Source organism: Dipteris shenzhenensis, chromosome 12 (genome assembly GCF_047967505.1).
Source record: "Dipteris shenzhenensis isolate YYH24624 ecotype China chromosome 12, Dip_SZ_1.0, whole genome shotgun sequence".
Classification (NCBI taxonomy): Eukaryota; Viridiplantae; Streptophyta; class Polypodiopsida; order Gleicheniales; family Dipteridaceae; genus Dipteris; species Dipteris shenzhenensis.
In genome coordinates, this window is record NC_141607.1 from 214,682 (window position 1) to 238,872 (window position 24,191).

The 24,191-nt window shown below is 42.3% G+C and overlaps 1 protein-coding gene across 2 annotated transcripts in view; it reads right to left on the reverse strand.

The window, feature by feature from the left end:
• Nucleotides 1–2,111: 2,111 nt before the first annotated feature.
• LOC147895635 (transcription/mRNA export factor) overlaps nt 2,112–24,191 on the reverse strand; it is a 32,828-nt gene continuing 10,748 nt past the window's right edge. For both annotated transcript variants that reach the window (XM_087382654.1, XM_087382653.1), the window contains exon 5: nt 2,112–2,382. In XM_087382654.1, coding sequence (XP_087238780.1) covers nt 2,309–2,382 — 74 coding nt within the window. In that variant the 3' untranslated portion in view covers nt 2,112–2,308. The remainder of the gene's footprint in view (nt 2,383–24,191) is intronic.

Sequence of the window (24,191 nt, forward strand, 5' to 3'; positions counted from 1 at the left end):
GCAATGCACAGAAATTCAATAAACAAAACTGGAAGGCAATAGAGATTCTCATAGACAGAAAGCGCAAGAAAGTATCTTTGTATTTCATGAGCAAGATTCCATAAGATGATGTTTATAACTGCACAAATGTACATGCCAAAACAAAGAACCTAGATGTGTAATATCTATTTAGTTACAGTTACAATGTCCTTGCCTCTTCTAAACTTAAGCATTACTTGCTACAAGCAAGCTAATTGTCATCAAAGAGATTTATTAGGTAAGTCTTTGCAATTGTCTGTAGCACTAGCAATGCAACAATGCATTAACTATTACTCTCCAAGGGCTCCCCATCAAAAAAGGTGAGCCATCTAGTTCGAATTGAACTCTTGCATGATGTCACATACCAACCTAGCAAAACTAGCATTTGGGGTAAGGAGATCCATAGACTTTTGGTACTTGCAAATCTCCCCAAGAGAGGAGAACCTAGTTCTTGGCAATAGCTTATATGTGGAGGGTGATTATGCAAGGGTTGATGCATAGGTGGATGATGTGCTTCCTATCAAACTCTCTCCTCTGTGCACCTTTTGCCCTTCTCTTGGTTTCATTTGCCTAAGGAGCTACTCTTGTTTTCTTTATTACTCTAGAGCATGGGCTCTCTCATCAAGTGCCTCCTGTGTATTAGCCTCTATAGCAAGATTTCTCTTAAAAGAAACCTTATAACACCTTTGTGATGGTTGAGAGGACATGGCTAATTATCCTTAGGTAAATTGCATGTTTTGTGCAAGTAGGAAAAGGTCGTTGATTTAGTTTAGGAGCACAGTAGGGAGAAGTTTACAATTTTGTGATGAAAATGTTCTACTTAGTTTCTTTTTTTATTGCAACAATGTGAGTGAACTTTGTGTTTCGATCGTAAAACACTTCTATATGCCATCAAGCACTATATTATGAAAGTAGTTTATAACATATCATGTTTTTTTTTTAAATGGTTGGTTCAATGCTATGGCAATGATGGATTTCTACTATGGAGTTTGTTCTATTATAGACATTTTCTAATAATGGATGCAACACTGACTTTCTTTATACATATAACAATGACAACTAATTCACATTATGATTCCAATCAACACTTTTTGTTGTAAGCACCACATCAACTCCAATCTGAATGGTTTTCATTGAGCAAACAAGAAAATAAGGAAAGAAGGGGAGAATGAAAGGGTAGAAAGGCTTTTGTCTGTTGACATATCATTAGTACAGATGAAACACTATTGATCAAAAAGTTGATCAAGCACGCTCATAGAAGGATAGACAAAGCATAATATAATAAAATCAAATGCAAATTAGACTACAAATAAACTCCCATTTATTTCTTAAACGTACAGATCTATTAACAAGGGAAAAAATAGATATATTAGCCCAATGGCGAATTTGGAAGTTGCCTGGGCTGATATTTAGAGCATAAAATTTGATAATATCAATTGCCACTAGTCATATGGAGCCATCTATAAGGTGATATTTTCCAAATTCTATCTGATTAAAAACCTGTGCATGAAGTTCAAGTTACTTACACCACTGACGACCTAAAAATGGTAGCCTAGGCTAATATTTGTTGTTCTACGCTGTGGAAAGATTCGCCCAAAGACATACACTTTCATGCATAGTGTACGCTGGATCGATCTCTAAATGACTCCAACAACTATCATAAAATGAACATTGCACCGTCACACCATTATATGATCCAACACATGAGCATCCTTGATAGCAGCAAACAAGCCAGCATCCAATAAAAACTTTGCCTCTACTTCAACATAAAACGAGCGCTGATACAGCATATAAAGACTCTCGAATACAGACATGTATCTTATCCGTCTGCCTCATATCCTCTCCATTCGTACAGCCTTGACTCAAAAGGAAAGTCTCGTACAAACATAAAAAAGCACCGAATTGAACAAAATCAAGCTTTCTCATGCCAGAAGTTTTACCTATCTGCCAGCTGTAACACCACCTTTTCTTTTGATCCCCCGAGAGACCAATATGATCAAATGAAAGATGCCCCTTTTGACTCATATCATACAAAGCCTATCTACAGAATTAGCAAGATATTTTATATAACATGCAAGCTAGGTTGTGTACGATTTCTAGAATACCATAGCTATGCTGATCCCCTTAATTGACAGTGTGTCTCATGTACATCCACGCCATTACCTGACTTCAATTCTTTTTTATGATATGACAGACTGTAGCCAAATATCCAGTACGAAATGGATTCATTTTGAATCAATTAACCTTTCTAAGGAGGAATATTAAACAGAAGGGTAGCATATAATTTACTTTAAAGGGCAGCAGACATGAGGAAATTACGAATTCGTTGCAATAGCTCTGCTTTCACATTGTCTGGTACAGAGGCTGCAGGAACCCGGCACACAGATTAGCATGTGTAGGTGAACCCTCTCTCTCTCTCTCTCTCTCTCTCTCTCTCTCTCTCTCATATTGACTACATCTCCTGTTTACTCTCACGATTTCTGACTTTTTTATTTTGAGTTTCTTAGTATAGCACTCGGCAACACCCCTAGCGAGCCCTTGCATCAGCCCATGGTGGCTTGTATGAGATACTAGTTTTTAGTGTACTTTGTTTCACAGGCCCGTGAGGTCTCCAAAAGACATCTCTCTCTCTCTCTCTCTCTCTCTCTCTGGGCTCCACCCATTCAGCTCATTGTATCTCAATTTTTCAACCTTCGGTCTTTCGAAGACTTAACAATAATCTGTCATGTATACTTTTTTTGCAAGCCTTCACTCAAAAATGTTGGCTTGAAATCTATCTAATACAAGTGAAGATCCATGCTCTAGGATCATCCGAAAGGTCTTCATCATATATCTAGATGAATCCAAGAACATGCCCAAACTCATCCTTTAAAATCACAACATAGTGCAGTCTCAATCTCATGATAGTCCATAAAATCCATCATGCATAGCAAGGACTAGTGTCACCAAATTGGTACGTCTCCCAAGACATAAAGAGGAATCTTTATTGCATTGACAATGGTCAAGAAAGTTGACTTTGGTTAACTACAATAAGCTTTGTTTTACTTTTGCTTTGCATTAGTAAAAGAGAATTGTGGAGACGCCCACAAGGGACTAGGATTAGTCCAAGAACTAGGAATGCATGGCATTTCGCTAACCTCTAATGGGTTAAAATGTTGGAAATTGTTTGTGCAATGTGTAGGACCTAAGAGAGTCCAAGAAGGACCCAAGAGTGGGAAGAAAAGCACATAAGAGCAGGTCCCATGAGGCCTAAAAGCATGGACAAGGGGGCACCTCTTTAAAAGGAGGACCCACGAGATTAAAAAAAGCGCCAAAAGCACCAGATTTAAAAGAAAGCCTAAATAGTTTGGCTTTATGTAAAAGTAGCTTTTAGAAAGTAGGCCCTAGCTTTTTGCTAGGTCTAGAGTCTATAAAAGAAAGGCCCAAGGCCTCCCAAATTCATTCAAGAGTTGTACTCAGCTACATGCTCTTTTCAGAGCCAGTTGTATAAAGTATTATTCTATTGCAATAAAGACCTTCAGGGGGGTCCAGCCCTTAGTTCTGGGCCCTAGTGTTAAGCGTGCTGCGTCTCCTTCTTCTCTCCCTCTGTTCTATCACAAAGAATCTTTGAGATAAGTGCTGCAATCCTGATTTTCAGATTTCAGTTTGTGTTCTTCAGTTTCTATCGCAAAGTTCTTGTGAAATATTGCAAAAATATTACATGGAAGTAGCAATCTCTGTTCTTTCTCTCCCTCTCTCAGTTCGTTTTGATTCCTAGAAGAAATCTGCTGCTGCTCCTCGTCAGACGAAGCTATTAGATGCTGTTTTTCCCTGTTATTTATGAAATTCAAAATCTACCTTGGTTATTACCAGGCTGCGTTTTTACCAGCACTGATTCGTTTTTAGGGTTTCAAAGCGGTATATAGATTCATTCTAGGATTTTGGGTCCGGTTTCAGCTAGCTACTATAACATCCCCACTGACGTCATCAGCGCCCAACACCATAGTGTAAACATATGCTCTCTCACATACCAATCCACACACCTACACATACTTGAGCATCTATTTATACAAAGTCTTCATACTGAGTTTCTATCGGCACTCCGGAGGTGCAGGGCAGACTCAGCCATGACAAAAGGTCTTTATCATGTTGATTGGCGAAAAGGTCTCCTCAAGATAATGCCTTTCTCGCTATGCATACCACTTTGCTACCTGTTTGTCCTCATCTACACTATCGTCAACCTTATGTTTGACTTTGAGCCATACAACGCCTATAGATTGCTTGCAATCTTCTAGGCTTCAGGTCTTTGAAAATGTCCTCCACCTCTTCCATCAATGTCTTTGCCCACCTTCACGAATATATAAGCTTCTTGGTTTTGCTAAACACAAAATGCATCATCTGACTTAGTGTTTCCAAAACACCTCGGCGATACATTCCGCATTCCACTAACTCCTGTTGCTAGTGTTGAGTGGAAAATTATTAGATACTCCACCTTCGGTGGATGTTTGCAGCTCTGAGTCTATTGCATTGTCATGAACTAATGTTGCTTTGTCCTCATCCGACTCTTCATAGCCAAGATGGCGTGTTGCTTTTCTTACCTTCTCATCGAACACAAATCCCTACAAGCAATCACCGTAAATTATATAGCTTGTATAGCTTATGCTCTTATGCATGCCAACTCATAATTGTCCTTTGGCACATGAGTGTAAGCAATTGACCCAAAAACTCTGAGATGTTGAGAAATAGGCTTATGTCCAGTCCATGCTTCCTGTAGTGTGATATCCCTTAGAGCCTTGATATAAGAAAATTGACCCAACAGACCACGGTGCATGCCCACTTCTGTCCGAAACTCATCTGGCAAGGAAAACCCCCTGCACATACCCCATTGTTTGCAAAACTTAGTGAAAGCCTTAAAATAACATCCTCACCCACCACTCTTGAGATTGAAGACATAATTTGACTAAGTTTTTGCCCCTGCACCCTTTGAGCTTGACGTAGACAAATACTTAGCAATATTATCTACAAACATCACAAAATATCTACTACCTGCCAATGAAAGCATGTGGTCCTGTATATCACTATGCACTCCTTCCAAAGCCTGTTGTGCATGTCTGGCCTGATTCTTCAAAAATGGTTATTTATGTTGCTTCCCATGAAGGCATTCCCCACACAAGTCCCATTTCTTGACAGGTGGGAGACCATGAATTGTGTTTATCTTCTCACATCCATATCGCCCTAAAGTGAGCTCTTTAGAATCATATATGCTATCATGCACATTCTTTGACCAACGGTGCTATTGCAAGTTTGTAAAATATGCCATCTCTAACTCCATGCCCAATGGTTCCCATGAGATGGCGTTCTTGTTATCAAAGAGAACCTAAAACCTTCTTATCAGCACATTGTAACAAAAATGGAAGATTTATGGCTAGTCCCGGCACAAATAAACCACATATATGGATTTTATATGTCCATGTCTGTTAGAAAACAGAGGTGGAGGTTGCTGCCGCAGCAGAATATAGACAAAGAGTATCTCAGGAATCATATTGTGTACTAGTGCACAGACAGACAGAGTGTGTGTGAGAGAGAGAGAGAGAAAGAAAAAGAGAGAGAGATGTGCAGACAGTAATTGAAATATCCTGAAGAAAGAGAGTAGAAACAGTAATATATATTTGTCCCTTAGGTGGACCAAACCATTTACAAAATGTGTACACAGTGTGCCACCAGATGTGGAGCCCTGTGACTCCAAAACTGTTCTCCTACCTCCTCATGGCACCTTCAACACACTCTCAGCCTGCGTGCTCTCCTAGAGCTTCAGTGGGCTGTGAAATGGTGCTCCACGGAGTCTCCTTGCTGCTGCTCTTCCTAAAGAAGAGCTGTAGATGAGTGCTCCATCGTTTGCTGCTCTGGAACTGCAGTAAACCTCTGAGAACCTGTAAACCCTAAATGCAGGGTACTGCTATTCACCCTGTAGGTGATCTGCACTCTGTACCACAAAACTTCCCGGCGGTCCCTCAGCCTCCCTGCTGCCATGGTAGACAGCCAGAACTGGTGGCTTCGTAGACTGGATAGGATAGAATGGCCCCAGGGCTGGGGGCCATTTATAGGGCTGTAAACCTTCACAAAACACTCAACCAGTCTGCATACTGGCCCGACCTGTTAAGCAGACTTTCTCTGGCCCAAAATAGGCGCCTGATTTGCTCCAAGCTGTTTGTATGCCCCTCCAAACAATCCCTGGGTGCTGCGCATTTTTTGGCTGCTTGTTGCAGCCTCCCTTGCAAGTCCAACCCTGCCCATATCAGAGCAGCCTTTGCTGCTGGTCCAGGTCATAGCCCTCGCCCCATGTGTGGGCCCTTCTGCCCACAGTTCAGGGCTTGTTCTGCCTTGCAAGCTGCGACACTGATGCTTATGCTGCCCACATGGCAGCTTACATGGGTGCCCATGTGGCAGCCCTGTAAACATATGTGTCTCCTTTCCTTGCCCATATGGCATCTCCAAATCCCAGTTGGTACACTTCCTCCATGCTCTCCTCGATTGGGGGCTCATAGGTGAGGAGAGTGACCTAGATAAATCCAACCATGTCAACTGGATTATGCATTTGACTGAAGTGAATGATTGTCTCCTTGATTGAACCCATGGCCAATGGAAGTGTCTTGAACAATTCCTCCATACAAGACAATTGTTGCGATGCTCTGGAGTCCAACATCTGGATGTCTCAATTAGGTTCAAGCTGCATCTCTCTCTGTATGGCCCAACTGGCTCTATTGGCCCGTCAACCATGGCACAACACACCTTGGTGATGTGTCCCCCTAGTCTGACCCTTTAGAGGCATAACTTCGATTTAATGTGTTTGTTTGGTCTTGCTTCTTTGCCCTTAATGCCTTGCCCACTCTTAGGCTCGCTACAACACAATCCTCGACGATGTGGCCTAGCTTTCCACAATTGTAGCATTTTATCTTGCTCATACTTGGCATTAGATTATTTCCGTCCACGCTTAAACATAGAACCACCATGATGTGCATTCCTCTGAAGGCTTATTGCCTTTGAACTGCACAACATGCATTTTTGCTACCAATGCACCTTTAGCATAGTCCTGCACAGCTCCTTTCCACCGATCCTCTTCCTAAATCAACGGTCTAATCAACTCATCACATTTGATTACCAAGCCTCCAGAAGCAGAGACCTACAAAGGATGGGGGAGAACACTCAAGAACTTGATCCACAAACTCTTAAGTCCTCCATGTCAAACCAGCCTATCAAGATCCATAATGGCATCTCCATTCGCACATCAAGTTTGCCATATGTGAGTTGAGATTTGAGTGGGCACCAATGTTTGGCCCCAATGATGTTCACACATTCGATGCTTTTATTTGATGCATCACTTGGGAAAAATAATAATATTTAAGCATGCTGTGAATATTGTCTATAGTCTTGGCATTCACATCATCATAGGCATTCTTTTCACTCAAGGTGATCCTTCTGCTGATGCTTTCATCTCCATAACGACAAGTTCCCATAGATTTCCTCCCACAAACTGATTCTTGATCCAACATATTCAAATGTGGAAGCTGCTGCCATCAAAGACCAAGGTGTTTCTGCCATGGAAGTCATCTTGTTGAGGACAATGAAGGCTTGCACACCAACAATTGGTGTGTGATTCTTGCACTCACACCGTTTGCTCAAATGTACCCTTTGAGCATACAACATGTAGATACTTGCTCATTAATCCAGGGGACTCTTTATTCCAACAAAGCAGTGGTATTTCCACGGGCACTTTCCTTTTTAGTTATGAATATGAATTTACCTAACCATTGATCCATTTTAAGACTTGTCCAACTGTTCTTCATAAACTGAGTTAGGTTAGGAAAGTCATAGTAAATTAACTTTAAAGGTTCATGATTTGTCTCTTGTAAGACTTTGTCCAATCATTCTTCATAACCTTAGTCAAGATAGGAGGGTCATAAAGACTTTACGTCAAAGATTTAATGTAGCAAGATCTGAATCCTTTTGGTGGAGTAATTAATCCTCCAGAATTTTATGAACGTTATCATACAACTAGTGGAAGTTATTGTAGTTTCTTTGATCTTTAAATCGATCTTTATGATAAATGGAACCAACCTGTGTATGCTGCGTTCAATAATCATATTCAAATTACTTCCCCATTTGATAGACACTCTCTCACAAGTAAAAATTATTTAATCTCTCAATTTAGTAATTCTATTATTTCGTTGAAAGCGCTAAAATATAACAAAAGTAATATATACCTAGATGAATCCGGGAACATTCCCAAACTCATCCTCTAAAAACACAACATAGTGCAGTTTCAATCTCACGATAGTCACTCATAAAATTGAAAACCATAAACTCCATCACGCATAGCAGGGACTAGCTACTATGGCATCCCCACTGACGTCATTAGCGCCCAACAGTGGGTGTAGACCATAGTATAAAAGTATGCGCTCACACATACAAATCCACACACCCACACATACTTGAGCATCCATTTATACAAAGTCTTTGTACTGAGTTTCTATCGGCACTCCGGAGGTGAAGGGCAAACTCAGCCATGACGAAGGCTAGCACTAAAGGAGAAGGCTAATCAAAAAGGAGAAGGCTAATCAAAAAGAGAAGGCTAAAATATAACAAAAGTAATGAAGAAATTCCATTATGTTCTTTGTTATAGTGGTTCTAAAACCATTTTCTTTTTAGTTCTTAGATTTGTACTATTTTTGTATGTCTTTTTGTCTTAGGTAGTATTTCGCTTTGATATGTGTCCCCACCCTCAACCTTCCTCCTCTCAACTCCCAACTTGTTTGCTTGTGTTATTGTTGTTGTTTCTTTCGTTTCCATATGTTTGCACTAGGTTTTCTTTTTTTTTGTTAGCATGGTGTTTCTTTTGTTTTATGAATAACTTAATATAGCTCTCTCTCTCTCCGTCTCTCTCCCTCTTTTGTATTTCTTCTTCTTCTATTATTTGTTTTCTTCCTTCTCATTGTCATAGTTTTGGTTGAGAATTTGTAGTTTAGTAAGAACTATGTTTCCCAAGAGATTCTAGAATCTTTGAAACCTAGATGGAGCCTACGCTTCGATACTAATGAGAACATAAACATAGCTTTGCTCAGTACATCATTTTGAATTTCCTCTCTAACTCTTAATTTTGTTTCATGTGTCTTCTACATTTCCTTGTTTCGTCTCCTAAGCCACGTGGTCTAGCTCTTCTTTTGCTTCCTGGGCAGCCCAGTTCCCTTCCTTCTTTGCACAGTTTTGATCTTCTCTCACATTCTAGATTTGTAAAGCGAAGAGATTTTCTAACTGTTGTGCTTGCATATGCATCATGTGTACCATGGCAAGTGAGTTACATGCACCTCTAGTGGCAGGGTGCTATTGGTGGGGCTCCACTTAGTGTAGATGTCGCCTCATCCTCCATCCTTGGTTGGAAGGTGTCTCGTTGCTCATGGTTGTTTTGCCGGAACGAGTCGTTACCATACACTAGACCCCCTTCTTAAATACACCTCACAAGCTTAGGAAAGACATCAATGATGTCAACGTAAGAAACAAGGGAGCTATGTTACTCTATCTCTGGCCCGTTATCTAATTGAAAGTGCAGCAGTATGTACTGCATAACAGGCAAAAAGACTCACGTGCTCGCTCTTGTGAATGCGTGTGAGGGAATGCAAAATTGGGTTGTGATTAGCCTCGCCCTCTATAAAGAGTATTTACTTTTATTACCGTTCATCAATAGGCTGCTATACAACCATTTGCCAATAGGATGACGCACAAACTGTAGTGAAGGGGTGTCCCTTCCTATAGGATGGAGATAGAGAGAGCCAGGCTGGCTACTCATCTTCTCCCTCTCCCTAATTGATGCTCAAAGCTTGAGAGGTCCCCCTGGCTCTGATGGAGGGCTCTAGGCCGCTGCTGAGGCAGAGCGAGGGAGAGAAGTGGGACCATATAGCCTGTAAACCTAACAACTTGGTCTTAGATTGGCTGGTGGGCCGGTAAACCCATACAATGAGTCCGTAAACAATTATCCACATACTGGCTGGTCTAGCCACCTAGGGTTTGGTGTTGGAATTATCGCCATAATTCATGGCAGTGACCAATGTATAGTCAATAAGTGGGTTAGGGGCACTTTTCCCTCATTAAAGGTTTTTTCCCCTAACCACAGTTAGGATCCCTAACTACGGTTAGTGGATAGGATAAGGTTTTTTCACTTAGACAAAACCTTCTCCTCTTGTTGTTTTTCCCCAATCTCTTCTATTCAATACATTTGTGTTGCTTCCTCTCCATCTCTGCTTTTCTTACATTTCGTATCAAAGCAAGCTCCTAGACCAGCTCCTGCTCCTGCCCGTGCAGCCTGCCATCATACGTCCATTCATACATGTCCTCTCCTACCCAAACCAATGATGCTTGGCTGGTTTCATTCATGAGATGCTCAGACACCGCGATAGGATACTCAGAACACAGAGACAGGAGCAGCCTTCTCCCTCGACTGATACCTCTCAGAGCTCTATCACCGAGTTCTTTCAACCAGATCACATAGACTCCCTCGAGGCGAGACCCCGACACGACCGTGACCCGGAGCCCATGACCCAACAACTCAAACAGAGGATTGACTCACAGATCACACTTGGGGACATCCCCTCCTTGTTTAGAGTCCGAGCCCGACCGACGGGGGTCACAGTGGCCTTGGTTAGACGCAGAGCTACAACCAGGAGACGTACCAGGACTACACCCTTGAGGGGGCAACAGCGTTCTATTACTGACCTCATGCCTCCACTTCCACAGCCTCATACATCCTGATGTCCTGTTGCTGACGATGATGATGATGATGATGGTGATGATGATAATGATGATGATGATGGTTATGGTGATGCCGACGATGATGCTGAGATGGACATATATATAGTCGGGATATGACTATGTTGTACTTGGGACTTAGTACTGCCATTTTGCATTTTTTTGCATTCTACATTGGTATGGATGCTCGTTTAGTAGCTCCACTACCACAGCTCATTGTATTAGGTTTTTCAGTCTCATAGACCCATTGGTCTTCCGAAGACTTTAATAAACTTTCTTTCTTTCTTTCCACGCTGCTCCTTGCACATACAACCCACGTGTGTGAGATTCGTCCACAAGCTGTCCTTGTTCGTACATTCTTCAACCATGCGACAAATTCATTGCCCGATGTATTGCACCGTACAGTCGTACAACTGTACCAAGCCTTCCGTGTGGAGACGTTCGTAAACACCTCGAGCTACGGTGTTCGTATATAGTACGGACTGTCAATCCATACTTTGGAGAAACCGCCATTCCGTACACCTAGAGCAACCGTCATTTTGTACTTTGGAGTAGCCCCTCAACCAGTCCGTACAACTGCCTCGTCTGTACAGCTACGCCCCTCTACCTCATATGTACTATGTACGGATTTTCATACTTGCAAGTGTACTCGAGCCGTACGCCGTACGGTACTTTTTGGTACATGCATCATGTGTTGATGTTAGCGCCGTACATTTCCGTACATGCACATGCAAGGCCATACAATCAGTACTTGCACATCTCCTACAACAGTGTTGCTGCTGTCCGTACATGCTGCTTGTATACCTGCAGCTATTGAAAGCAGATATTCTGTACAGGTTGTTTTTGCAAGGTATCCTTGCAAGGTCCCTTTGCAGTGGACAGATTTGGTCACATTTTGTGAATTGGGTATTTTGTCAAATTTGGGGCTTTTGGGTGATTTGCCCCAAATTCAGCTCAATCTTTCCATAAAATTAGGGGCTTTTGTTTTTGTAATGCAATTGTCTGCAAATTTGGGGCTTTCAATTAATTTGCCCTCTTTTGGATGCAATTTCCCTGAAGGAATTGGGGTTTTTGGCATTCGGATTGCAATTTGGCAGTGTACTAGCAGTTTGGGACTGTTGCAAGCAGTTTTGGACTCGGTTTAAGTGACATTGCAAACATTTACAATTTTTACAATGTTATTTTGACAGTTTTTGGGCAAGCATTTGCAGGACATTTTGGGTGCATTTTAAGCCTCTAATTGGCCTTGACAATAAGCTGTCATTGTGGACAGCAATTTTGGGTTGTGCATCTAAATCCTAGGAAGGGATATTATTTTCACTTTTGCTGCATTTTGTTTTTCTTTGGCAGTTATGGCCCAGAACAATCCCAATGAAGTGTTTGGAGTCCTCACACAGTAGGATAAGTTGGATGGTACCAATTACTCCTTATGGAGTTTTATGGTACGCAATATCTTAGTTAGCAAACACTTGTGGGATTATGTCTGGCGATGAGACAAGGCCGGAGAATGTTGTTGCACCTGCCACTCCTCCTTAACAAGGTGGAAGAAGGGGTAGAGGGCAAGCTCAGGGTGCAGGACCAATGCTGGGTGCAGAAGCTGCTGCAGTGGTGGCTCCCACACAGGAACAGAAAAGATGGGATTCACGTGATGCACAAGCACTTCAGCAATCTCCCTTTCTGTCAAAAGGTTTATTATTCCGTACATTCAGTCATGCAAGACCTCAAAGGCATCTTGGGATATTTTGGAGAGTATGTTTTCAGCCCGCAATGATGCCAAGGTCTGAATCTCTTTCCTGAAGAGAGAGTTGACTCATACTCATATGGATGAGAGTGACTCTATGACTGAGCACCTCACTAAACTTCAGGATTTGAGAGAGCAATTGTTGAATATTGATGAGATCATTCCAGATTCAGAGATGGTCACTACCACTTTGAATTATCTTCCTAAGTCTTATCTTGGTTTTCACACCTCATTGAACTTGTCTTTGAGGGGGGGGGTGGCAACCCTCTCACCTTTCATGAGTTGATAGGGATTTTATTGCAGGAACAGCATGGCTTCATAGGCTGGTGAGCACGCCATGCTTTCGAAATTCAAGCCCAAAGGGAAGAGGTAGCATAAGCAACATGCAAATCAACCTTCACATCAGCATAAAGCTGATTATGGACAGCCTTCTCACAAGGCTAAGAATGATGCACAGAAGCCCAAGAGAAAGGGTGTTTGTTATTATTGCAAGAAGCCGGGTCACTACATAGGAGAATGCAAGAAAAGAATTACCAAGGAAAAGAAAAAGGATTCGAGTTATGGATGTCACAAATCATCTCCTCATGCACATGATGGTGATGCTTCAGCCAACTTAGTGTAAGAAGACTGCCTTTTTTACTTGCATTTCTGATGTCATCTTTGAAGATGACAAGTGTGCAATTCGAGATAGGGAAGATGATTATGCCTTAAGACTATCTGGCATGCTGTTTCGTGGTCTTTTTCAGCTTGATGTTTTTTAGAAAAAAATCAGATGATGCACTTGCAAATTCTTCTCCCATTGTTGCTATGCAGAATACGGAGTTATGGCATGCTAGATATGGGCATATGAGTTATGGCAGCTTGATGACACTTCAAAAACATTCTATGGTTGATGCTTTCCCCCGTTGGAGTCACCTCCTCCTCATACCTGTGAAGGGTGCATACTTGGGAAGACGCACAAATTTTCCTTTAAGAAGGATGGTGCAATACGAGTTGTTCGGAAATTACAGCTGATTCATAGTGATGTCTATGGTCCAATGAGGACTCCTGCGTTGGGTGGTTCTCTCTATTATGTCACATTTATTGATGACTACTCAAACTACACTTGGGTCTATAGTTTAAAGAAAAAATCAGATGTGTTTAAATATTTTCGACACTTTATGGCAAAGGTTGAGAATGAAACAGGCCTCACAGTTCAGATTCTAAGTACAGAGAGAGGAGGAAAGTATATGTCTCATGAATTTGAGGCTTATTTGAAAGAGAAAGGCATCACACATCAGCTTACAGTGAGGCTTACCCCTCAGCAAAATCGCAAAGCTGAGCGAAAGAATAGAACTCTTATGGAGATGAGTAGATGCATGCTCACAAGCAAAAAGTTGTCTCACAGGTTTTGGCTTGAGGATCTCATGTGTGCCAACTATGTTTTGAATCGGGCTCCCACCAAGGCTTTGAAAACAAAGACTCCTTATGAAGTTTGGCATGGGAGAAAGCCTTCAGTGAAACATTTTCGTGTCTTTGGATGTGTTGCGTATGCCCATGTGCCTGTTCAGTTTTAACATACGCTGCCAGACAAGGCAATTAAATGCATATTTGTTAGGTATAGTGCAGAAAGCAAAGGTTAGTCTCTACAATCTTGCTTCACGCAAGATTTTTGTCAACAAAGATGTAATCTTTTCAGAAAATTCAGCACATACACACTTAATGTGCCAGGGATGCGTCAATTTTACGAGCAAAAACCTATGAGTAGGTTTATCCGAGCGTGTTTTTCAAGAGATTTAAAAAATTGTATTTCTTTAGGAAACATGGTTTTTACACTTTTATTTTCACTAGAACTAGATCCCTTTATCATAAAAATATACAGAATTGTCACTCATTTAATTTTACATAACACTAATCTTCATAGACATCCTTTGTATCCCTGTTATTACATTAAAAAAGTATTGAAAAATAATTCCTTTAAGAACATCCCTCATAATCACTCTCAATGTAATAATATTATACATATATAATTACTTATTAAACACATTTATATCAATATGACAAGAGCTTTCTAGTGTTTTAATAGCATAAATAACAAGATATTTATGGATATGTTTCTAAAGAAGTTTAAATTACTATAAATAAGTATTAACTTGGACTTATATATCACTCTCATAAAATATATGTAATATTAAATACTCATGAAAGATTTTCCAAAATATAACTCCATAAATGTGCTCAAATGGGGTTTTTCGATCAATTTGAGTGGCTGAATGACTATATTTGGACATTGGATGTGAAAGTTAGGCCACTTTTAAAAGTGTTGTCCATGGTAGCTTCGTTGGCTTCGCCAGCGAAACTACCTTGGAAGATCTATTTCAAAGGGGTTTCGTTCGCGAAACTACCTCGATGGCTTGTGATACACTATTTACTACTATCTGTTCCTTTCATCGAATCACGGGCAATCACAGGCGATGGCATCGTATTTTTCCTCCCAGCCTCACTTGTAGATTGCATGCACACGACGATACGTAATTCATGCCTATCCACAAGCCCACAATTCCCTAGATGGTTCCCTCCTGCCACATGTCATCATTTTAGACCTTTAGCTTGGTACACCATTTACCCCTCTCTTGGGGCACAATTAAAACATTTGCCCCTTGGACTTCTTACACATTTAGGTGCATCTAGGCCTCAGCACTCAAAACCACCTAGTCGATGCCAATACACCCTCACCTATGACCTTGGCAGTTACTTCCCTTGACCATTTAATTTACGCACATGAAATATTACAGAAGTTCGTCATCTAAGAGAAAATGCCCACCGATCTTTCCGAGGTCATGCTATCTCGGCTAGAGCATAACATTCCTTCCCTCTTCAAGCATCAACGTCCTCGATGATGAAATCTGGGAACACTCTCCGTAACCGGTATACAGATTCCCAGGTAGCTTCTGATAGAGGTAGACCATGCCATGCAACCAACACCATGGGTATCTTCCGATTGCGCACTTGCATTGTTCTTCGGTCCAGGATTCTTGTTGGTTGCGTCTTGCATTATCCTCTATCTCCTGAAACAAAACAACACCTTCGATTAGTGAGTCACCAGTATGCAAAAATTTCTTTAAACAAGAAACATGAAACACTGGGTGCACCTTACACCCCTGTGGTAATTCTAATTTATAGGCTACCTTGCCTATTCTCTTTAGAATTAACCATGGCCCACAATATCGAGGTGATAACTTAGCACACTCTCCTGCAGTCAAAGACTTAGAGTGCGAAGGAACTCTGAGAAAAACCTTTTCTCCTTCCTTAAATTCTCTAGCGGATCGGTTTTCATCCGCATACGCCTTAGCTCTCTCCATAGCTTGGCAGATGTTAGCTCTCGCAAGTGCTAGCATCTCCCGCATCTGAACCACAAAGTTCGCGGCACTAGGCACTTTCTGAGGTATTCCAACTATAGTTGGATTTGCTGGTCTATAACCATAGTTCAGCTCAAACGGACTGAACCCTGTAGAGGAATGTTTTCTATCATTGTAGGCAAACTCTAACAATGGCAACCACTTGTCCCATTTATGTTGCCTCAATGACACATATGCTCTAAGCATATCCTCTAAAATTTGGTTGATTCTTTCCGTCTGACCATCCGTTTCTGGATGATCCCCACTACTCATTCCCAACTCAGTCCTTAGTGTCTCAAATACCGCAGTCCAAAATGATCGGTAAATTTGACATCCCTATCTGACACTATGGATTTGGGTAATCCATGCACACGAAATATATGTCTGATAAACAAATCCGCCACTTGCGGGGCACTAACAGATTCTCTAGTTGGAATGAAGTGAGCCATCTTGGTAAGACGATCAACCACCACAAGGATAGAATCATATCCACCTTGTGTCATAGGCAAACCTACAATAAAGTCCATGGAAATGCTCTCCCACTTACTTAGTGGTATCTCCAAGGGCTGTAAAAGTCCGGGTGGCTTCACCCGCTCTGCCTTACTTACCTAACACGAAAAACAACATGTCACATATTCATGAATATGCTTTTTCATCTTTGGCCAAAAGAAATCTCGCTTCACAAGATCATATGTCTTCTCGACTCCTGGATGTCCCGCACATGGGCTATCATGGCATTGTTGAATGACTCTCTGCCTGAGATCATTCTGATTAGGTACTACTACCTTGCCATTTCTTTCCAGCATACCATCCCTTATGGCATATCTTGCATAAGTTTGGCCTTTTCTGGATGCCAGGTCATCCTTTTCCCCGGGTTTTAACATATGAGCCTTAGGCCATAGGCTCTGGACGAACTCGTCCACCTTTTGAGTTTCTCTAATCTCGGCCATTAGAGCACTCTCTAACATCGTGAAACTCATGTTATGCATAATGCGTGACAACGCATCAGCAACTTTATTATCTTTCCCTCTTCGGTACCGAATCATCAAGTTAAACTCCTGCATGAGTTCTACCCACCTAGCTTGGCGGCCTCTCAAGTCAGGTTGTTTACAAAAATGTTTCAGAGTATCATGATCAACATCCACATAAAACTCTGATCCATACAAATAATGTCTCCATGTTTTCAAAGCATGAACAACAGCATACAACTCTAATTCATGAGTTGGCCAATTTCGTTGAGAGGGAGAAAGCTTCTTGCTTTCAAAGACTACTGGCCTTCCCTCTTGGAAGAGAACTGCTCCTACCGCAATGCCACTTGCATCGGTTTCAAGGAAAAACGGTTTCTGGAGATCAACTATTTTTAACACCCATCCTGAGACCACATCTTGTTTTATGGTGTTAAAACTTTCCTGTTGATTCTATCCCCATATAAAAGGTACTTTATCTGAGGTCAGATCAGTCAATGGCGATACTATTTCGGAATATCCTTTGATATGCCTTCGATAAAATTGGACAAATCCCAAGAATGATCGCAAAGCGGTCAATCTCTGAGGGATTGGCCAAGTCAGTATCGCAATCACTTTCTTTGGATCCATTTCTACCCCCTCAGGAGTAATTATGAATCCTAAATATTCAAGTCTTACCATACACAGTATAGTTTTCTTCTTATTTACTTAAAGACTGGCTTTCCTCAAAGTACTGAACACTATTCTTAAGTGTTCATGATGCTCAGTAATACTTTTACTGAACACCAGAATATCGTCAATAAAATGTACTACAAACTTTTCGATATACGGACGTAGTAAATCGTTCATAAGCATGACGAATGTAGCTGGAGCATTGGTAAGTCCAAAGGGCATTACCAAAAACTCATAATGTCCAAACCTGCTTCTAAAAGCAGTTTTATGCACATCCTCGGCTCTAATACGGATCTGATGGTAGCCACACTTAAGATCTATCTTACTAAAAATTACGGCCCCATGTAATGCATCTAGCAAATCATAGATGGTCTAGCCGACAAGGCTTGCACCATCTCTCTAATTTCATTTAGACCAGCGTTCACTTGAAGCTGCTGGTTCATGATCTGTTGTAAGGCATCTTCTAGTACAGAAATCCTACCCACCAGAGTAGGTGTTGTGTGATGGGACACTTGTTGTGTAGATCGCGCTCTAGATTCACCAGGATTGGAATCTTGTCCCTCTGCCTCCATTCTTTCAAAAGGAAAAACAGAATTTTATATTCTTTTTTTTTTTTCACTTCGAATTTCCCTCTGCTGTACAGGAATAAATCGACTGCAAACTGGAAACTAAAATTTTATATAGAAGGGAAAAAAATGCCCCCTGGAAGCTCCACGTAATGCAGATATCCCGATTTCCTTTGATGAAGAACAAGGTGACCTTCGGAACAGCTATAGAATCAGCCCACTCTTCTCCAGCCTGCTCTCTGTTTCGGAATCAGCCTCAGCCCACGGGCTACTTACGTGACCACATCCCAAATACCAAATTACAAGCCTGCGGCTGTACGCGATCCTGCCTTGAAGAGCTTCTAGATGGCCCGTCGACCGAACCAAAACCCGACTAATTTCGTGGAGCCCACGAACAGTCAATTCCGTCCCCCAACTCTGGTCGTGTCCTCACCGAACCAGTCATCCACACAATCATGACGCTGCCCGTGCGTCGCCCCTCGCCACACCTCAGCTCCACGACGTAATCCTGCGCTGAAGTCTTCCTCCGTCACTTGCCTTATGGGAACCTTACACTCCTACGATTGCTTATAAGCCTGGAGCTTGGCTATATCGTCGTCACATATCCTGTGCCTGCGCTCCCTTCATACGCAATTCCCTCGTCCAGCCTGAACCATCTGATACCAAATGATACACTATTTACTACTATCTGTTTTCATCGAATCAGGGGCGATCACAGACGATGGCATCGTATTTTTCCTCCCAGCCTCACTTGTAGATTGCATGCACATGACGATACGTAATTTCTTTTTCCTTCATGCCTATCCACAAGCCCACAATTCCCTAGATGGTTTCCTCCTGCCACATGTCATCATCTTAGACCTTTAGCTTGGTACACCATTTACCCCTCTCTTGGGGCACAATTAAAACATTTGCCCCTTGGCATTCTTACACATTTAGGTGCACCTAGGCCTGAGCACTCAGAACCACCTAGTCGATGGCAATACACCCTCACCTAGGACCTTGGCAGTTACTTCCCTTGACCATTTAATTTACGCACATGAAATATTACAGAAGTCGGTCATCTAAGAGAAAATGCCCACCGGTCTTTCCGAGGTCATGCTATCTCGGCTAGAGCATAATAGCTTGCTTCAATGAGGTTTTGTTGGAAAAACCCTTTCATGAAGCTAGGTTAAGAGAGTTCATGAGGCTAGGTTGAGAGAGGGTTTTCAATGTCACGCCCTATTAAGTAAAGGTTGTAAGTAGAATCATAAGGGAATTTTCATAGAGAAGTCTACTCTACATGTGGGTTTCTTCAAAAGGCATCCCGTTATGTTACTCACAATTCCCAAAGATTCATGTAAATATTTGTGTATAAAATAGGCATTGCTATAATAATTTGTGTATTTCTAAGTGAAACTATGTTTTGTTCCGATCTATTTTTGCCATATTTTTACATAGTTGGAAGCTTCTTTTTTCCTTCGCTCGGACGCTTGGAAGATTTCGCTCGGAAAATGCTCGTCCCCATGTGCCAGCTTCTTCTACATCAGATGATGTTTTTGAGGGATTAATACCCATTGCTTTGGGTTCCGCATCTAACATCCCTGCTGAAAATCAGAATTTGCAGCAAACTCATCATGTTCCACATGCCCCGATTCAGCCACCGGCTGATTTACTTCCTCCACAGGCACTGGAAGATGCTATCATGCAAGAGATTACAGAAATACGCGTAGCCAAATCTGTTCGCAATCGGCTGCTCCAAACTCTCAAGGAGAGTAAACTTGATGCTCCTTTGCCTGGCAATAGTGCAGCAAGGCACAAAAGGGAGGCTCTGTCTGTTGAATCAGCTTATGCACATACTCTTCTTGATGAGGAAGAGTCTGATACGTTTGAAGAAGCTAAGGACAATGTGCATTGGATGAATGCCATGCAAGATGAGTTGCAATCCATTGAGAAAAAACAGACCTAGAAGCTTGTGGATTTGCCACCAGGAAAGAATGTCATAGGTACCAAATGGGTTTTCAAAGTAAAAAGAAAGTCAGATAGGTCCATTGACAGGTACAAGGCATGGCTGGTTGCAAAAGGCTATGCTCAGAAGAAGGGCATTGATTATGAGAAGAAATTTGCTCCTACTTCCAAGATGACAACTATCAGATCAGTTATTGCTATGGCTGCACATTTTGATTGGAATGTTCATCAATTGGATATAAAAACAGCTTTTCTTAATGGAGACTTGTTGGAAAAGGTTTCAGTCAAACAACCTCCTGGCTTTGAAATTTCGGGTAATGCACATAACGTTTGCAAGCTGAATAAAGCTTTGTATGGGCTGAAACAAGACCCACGTGCATGGTACTCCAAGATTGATGCCTTTCTAACCAGCGAGGGGCTTCATAATAGTCCAGCTGAAAGTACCCTCTACATCAAGAAGGATGGGGGGGATATTTTGGTCATCATTCTTAATGTAGATGGCATGCTGCTCACAAGGTCGCAAGAAGAAAAAATTGCAAATTTCAAAGCTGAATTGAAAGCTACATTTGACATGTCAGATTTGGGGGCATGTTACATTTTTATTTTTATACAAGAGAGATGTGGCATTATTATTTCTCAATCCAAGTATGTGCAAAAGCTCTTGGATCGGTTCAACATGCAAGATTGCAAGCCTATAACCACTCCCATGGAGCCAGGGCTGAAGCTTACTATGTATGATGCAGGTGAATCAGTAGATGCCACACTCTACAGTCAGGCTGCTGAATGCCTCATTTATTTGTGCAATACACGGCCCGATATTCAGTTTGCAATATCACAGGTGAGCAAGTATATGCACAGCCCAAAAGACACCACATTGGCAAGCTGTAAAACGCATCTTCCGTTACTTGCAAGCAGTGTCACCAAAAAACGCGTTTCGGGGCATCGAAACGGGAAGAAACGTTTCTAGAAACACCCGAAACGTTTCTTCGAAACACCCGAAACGCGCAGTTAGGGCAAAACGTTGCCTATCCAAAAATCCGCCGCTGACGAGTTTCTTGCAGATTTTGGCCACCGTTTTCATTTTTTCGCTCCTCCCGCGCCACTCCATTGCTTGCCTTGCTCCAGCCTCCTAGTGCCTACCATCTACAATCTACTCTACCCTCTACTCCGCCTTCTACTCTCCTCTACTCTCTACTCTCTACTCTACCCTCGGGCCTCTACTCTACTCTACTCTACCCTCTACTCTAGTCTCTACGGTCTACCCTCTACTTTCCTCTACGGTCTACCCTCTACCCTCTACTCTACCCTACCCTACTCTACCCTACCCTACCCTACCCTCTACCCTACCCTACCCTACCCTACCCTACCCTACTACCCTACCCTACCCTACCCTACCCTACCCTACCCTACCCTACCCTACCCTACTCTACTCTACTCTACTCTACTCTACCCTCTACTTTCCTCTACGGTCTACCCTCTACCCTCTACTCTACCCTACCCTCTACTCTACTCTACTCTACTCTACTCTACCCTACCCTCTACTCTACCCTCTACTCTAGTCTCTACCCTCTACTCTCCTCTAGCCTCTACAATCTACTCTACTCTACTCTCTACTCCCATACCATGGTCTCAAGACGTGCCGGTGGACCAAGTGGAAGCACAAAACGGGATGTATGGCAGGATACCGTTTTTATAAAGAGATATGGCACATCTGGCACGAGGAGGTCAGTATGCAAGTTTTGTGGTGACGCTTTGACGGGATCTGCCCCTCGAGTTCGAGCACATTTTTTATGGATCGGAGGCCAAGGTAAGAGTGCTTGCCATGCCATTCCAGAGGGGATCTTCTTGGCATATGGAGGTACCTCATCCAAATTTGCTGAGATTCGATCCCTCCTCCATCCCGTGATCACAGATCAAGTTCTTCAAGCTAATGTGTTGGTTGAGCAGCAGAAGTTGGGCATAGAGGAAACCGTCACTCTCACATCATCCCAGTCAGATATCGGGAATGTGGAGTGTTCTCACTCACAGCACGAGGGGCATGGGTATACTCCATCTACATCGACATCACAAGTTCATGGGAGTGCCTCTACTCAGCCTCTACATGGCACCACTCCATCGGCATCCGTATCAGTTGGGCTGTCCGCTATGCCATCAGCTCCTCCACGGCCTCCTGCCAAGAGGCCGCGTGGTCCAGCAGCTATCACTCCGAGAGTTACTCCTATACAGGCTGCTTGGGCACCACACCTAAAGCAAGAGGCTGCAATTGCAGAGGAGCAGTTTTTCTACGCTTGCAATATTCCCTTCAATGTTGCAAGGACTCCTGCCTACAAGAAGTTTTATCATGCACTTGTAGCTGCTGGTAGAGCAGGAGCATCATCCCTTACACCTGCTAGTTCTGAGACTCTCCGCACCACACGTTTGAAGAAGCAGGTGGGATTAATCAAGAAAGACATGGAGGGACCCAAGGAAGCTTGGAGTCGGTATGGATGCACCATAGTCTCCGATGGATGGAGTGACACGAAGAGGAGACACATGATTAATATCTTGGTCACTAGTTGTGTGGGAAGCATATTCTTGACGGTGGTTGATGCCTCACATGCCGGCCTTCACATCACCGGAGAGTGGATATGGGGTCATATTGAGGCAGCCATCAAGGAGGTTGGTGAGGACAATGTGGTGCAAGTCATCACCGATAATGGCTCCAACTGCAAGAGAATGGGAAGTCTTCTTGAGGAGAAGTATCCAAGATAGTATGGACACCTTGTGCCTCACACTCTCTTGATTTGATGATGGAGGATATTGGAAAGCTGCCTTGGGTGTCTAGTGTGGTCGAAAAAGCAATGCAGCTAGTGACTTATATCACTCGTAAGCCACATGCATTGGCCCTATTCAGAAGAGAGTGTAAGTGGGAGCTATTGAGACCCTCAAAGACACGCTTTGGCTACATCTTCCTCGTTCTTAGCAAATATGATTCATGAATCATGATTCAATTTTCATCATTCAAAGATCAATTCCTCAAATTATTCATTATTTAAATTTGTTTAAACTTTATCATTTTTAGGCTGGTTAAGACCAAAGAGAGCCTTCGTCGCATGATGACCAGTTCAGATTGGTTGGATTGGAGTGACTCGAGATTGCCTGCTGGACAGAATGTCGAGGGGATTGTCTTTGACAATCAGTTTTGACAGGAAGCCCTTTGCATTCAGATGTCCATAGAGCCCTTGTACTTCGTGCTTCGACTCTTTAACCATGAGGGTTGTACTATGGGCTTGCTATACGAGTTCATGCTGAAGCTTCGAAAAGCAACGGAGGATTGTCCTATTGAGATCCTCAACCAGAGCAGGTACATATAAGTTGAAACTTGTAAGTTTAATACTCAGTTCTCCTAGCTCTAGAGTCTAGCCTCTAACTTGATTCCTTTTGGTAAATTTTCAGAAAGGATGACATATTAGAAATTTGGAGAAAGAGATGGGATTGGTTTCATAGGCCAATCCACACTGTTGCACATATGCTCCATCCCTTCTAAAAGGAGCCTGCTAAATGGAATGATCGGGTGCTTGTGAATGGATGGACCCAATACTTGGAGAAAGTATGCGACTCATCGGTCCAGAATAGGTGAGGTAGCATGGCATACAAGTTTGCAACCTGCTCACTACTAACTTCTAAGTGCTTTCAACTTTGTATTTACTATTATCGTTTATGATTTATCTAATTATTTATATTGTCTTCTTCTGTATTGCAAATTGCAATAGCATTGAAGAGGACATAGTGGAGTTCCGCAATGACATGGGTCATTTCTCCCGTGCAATTGCCAAGGAAAGAGACAACAGGCTATTGGCTCTTACTTGGTGGGAGAAATTTGGGATTTTGAATCCCTCATTGCAGAACTTAGCTCTCCGCATCCTTTCGCAAGATTGCACATCAGGTCCAACTGAGAGGATATGGAGCATATGTGCAGACATACACACCAAGAAGAGAAACAAGTAAGTTCTAACTTCTTATAGTTCTTATTTATAGGCTATATAGTATAGCGTCAAGCTTGTAACATTTTGAAAAACAATTCTTAAGTCGTGAGAATTGACTTCTTTATGCTTTGTAAACTATGTCAGGTTGAGCGTGGAGCAGCTCA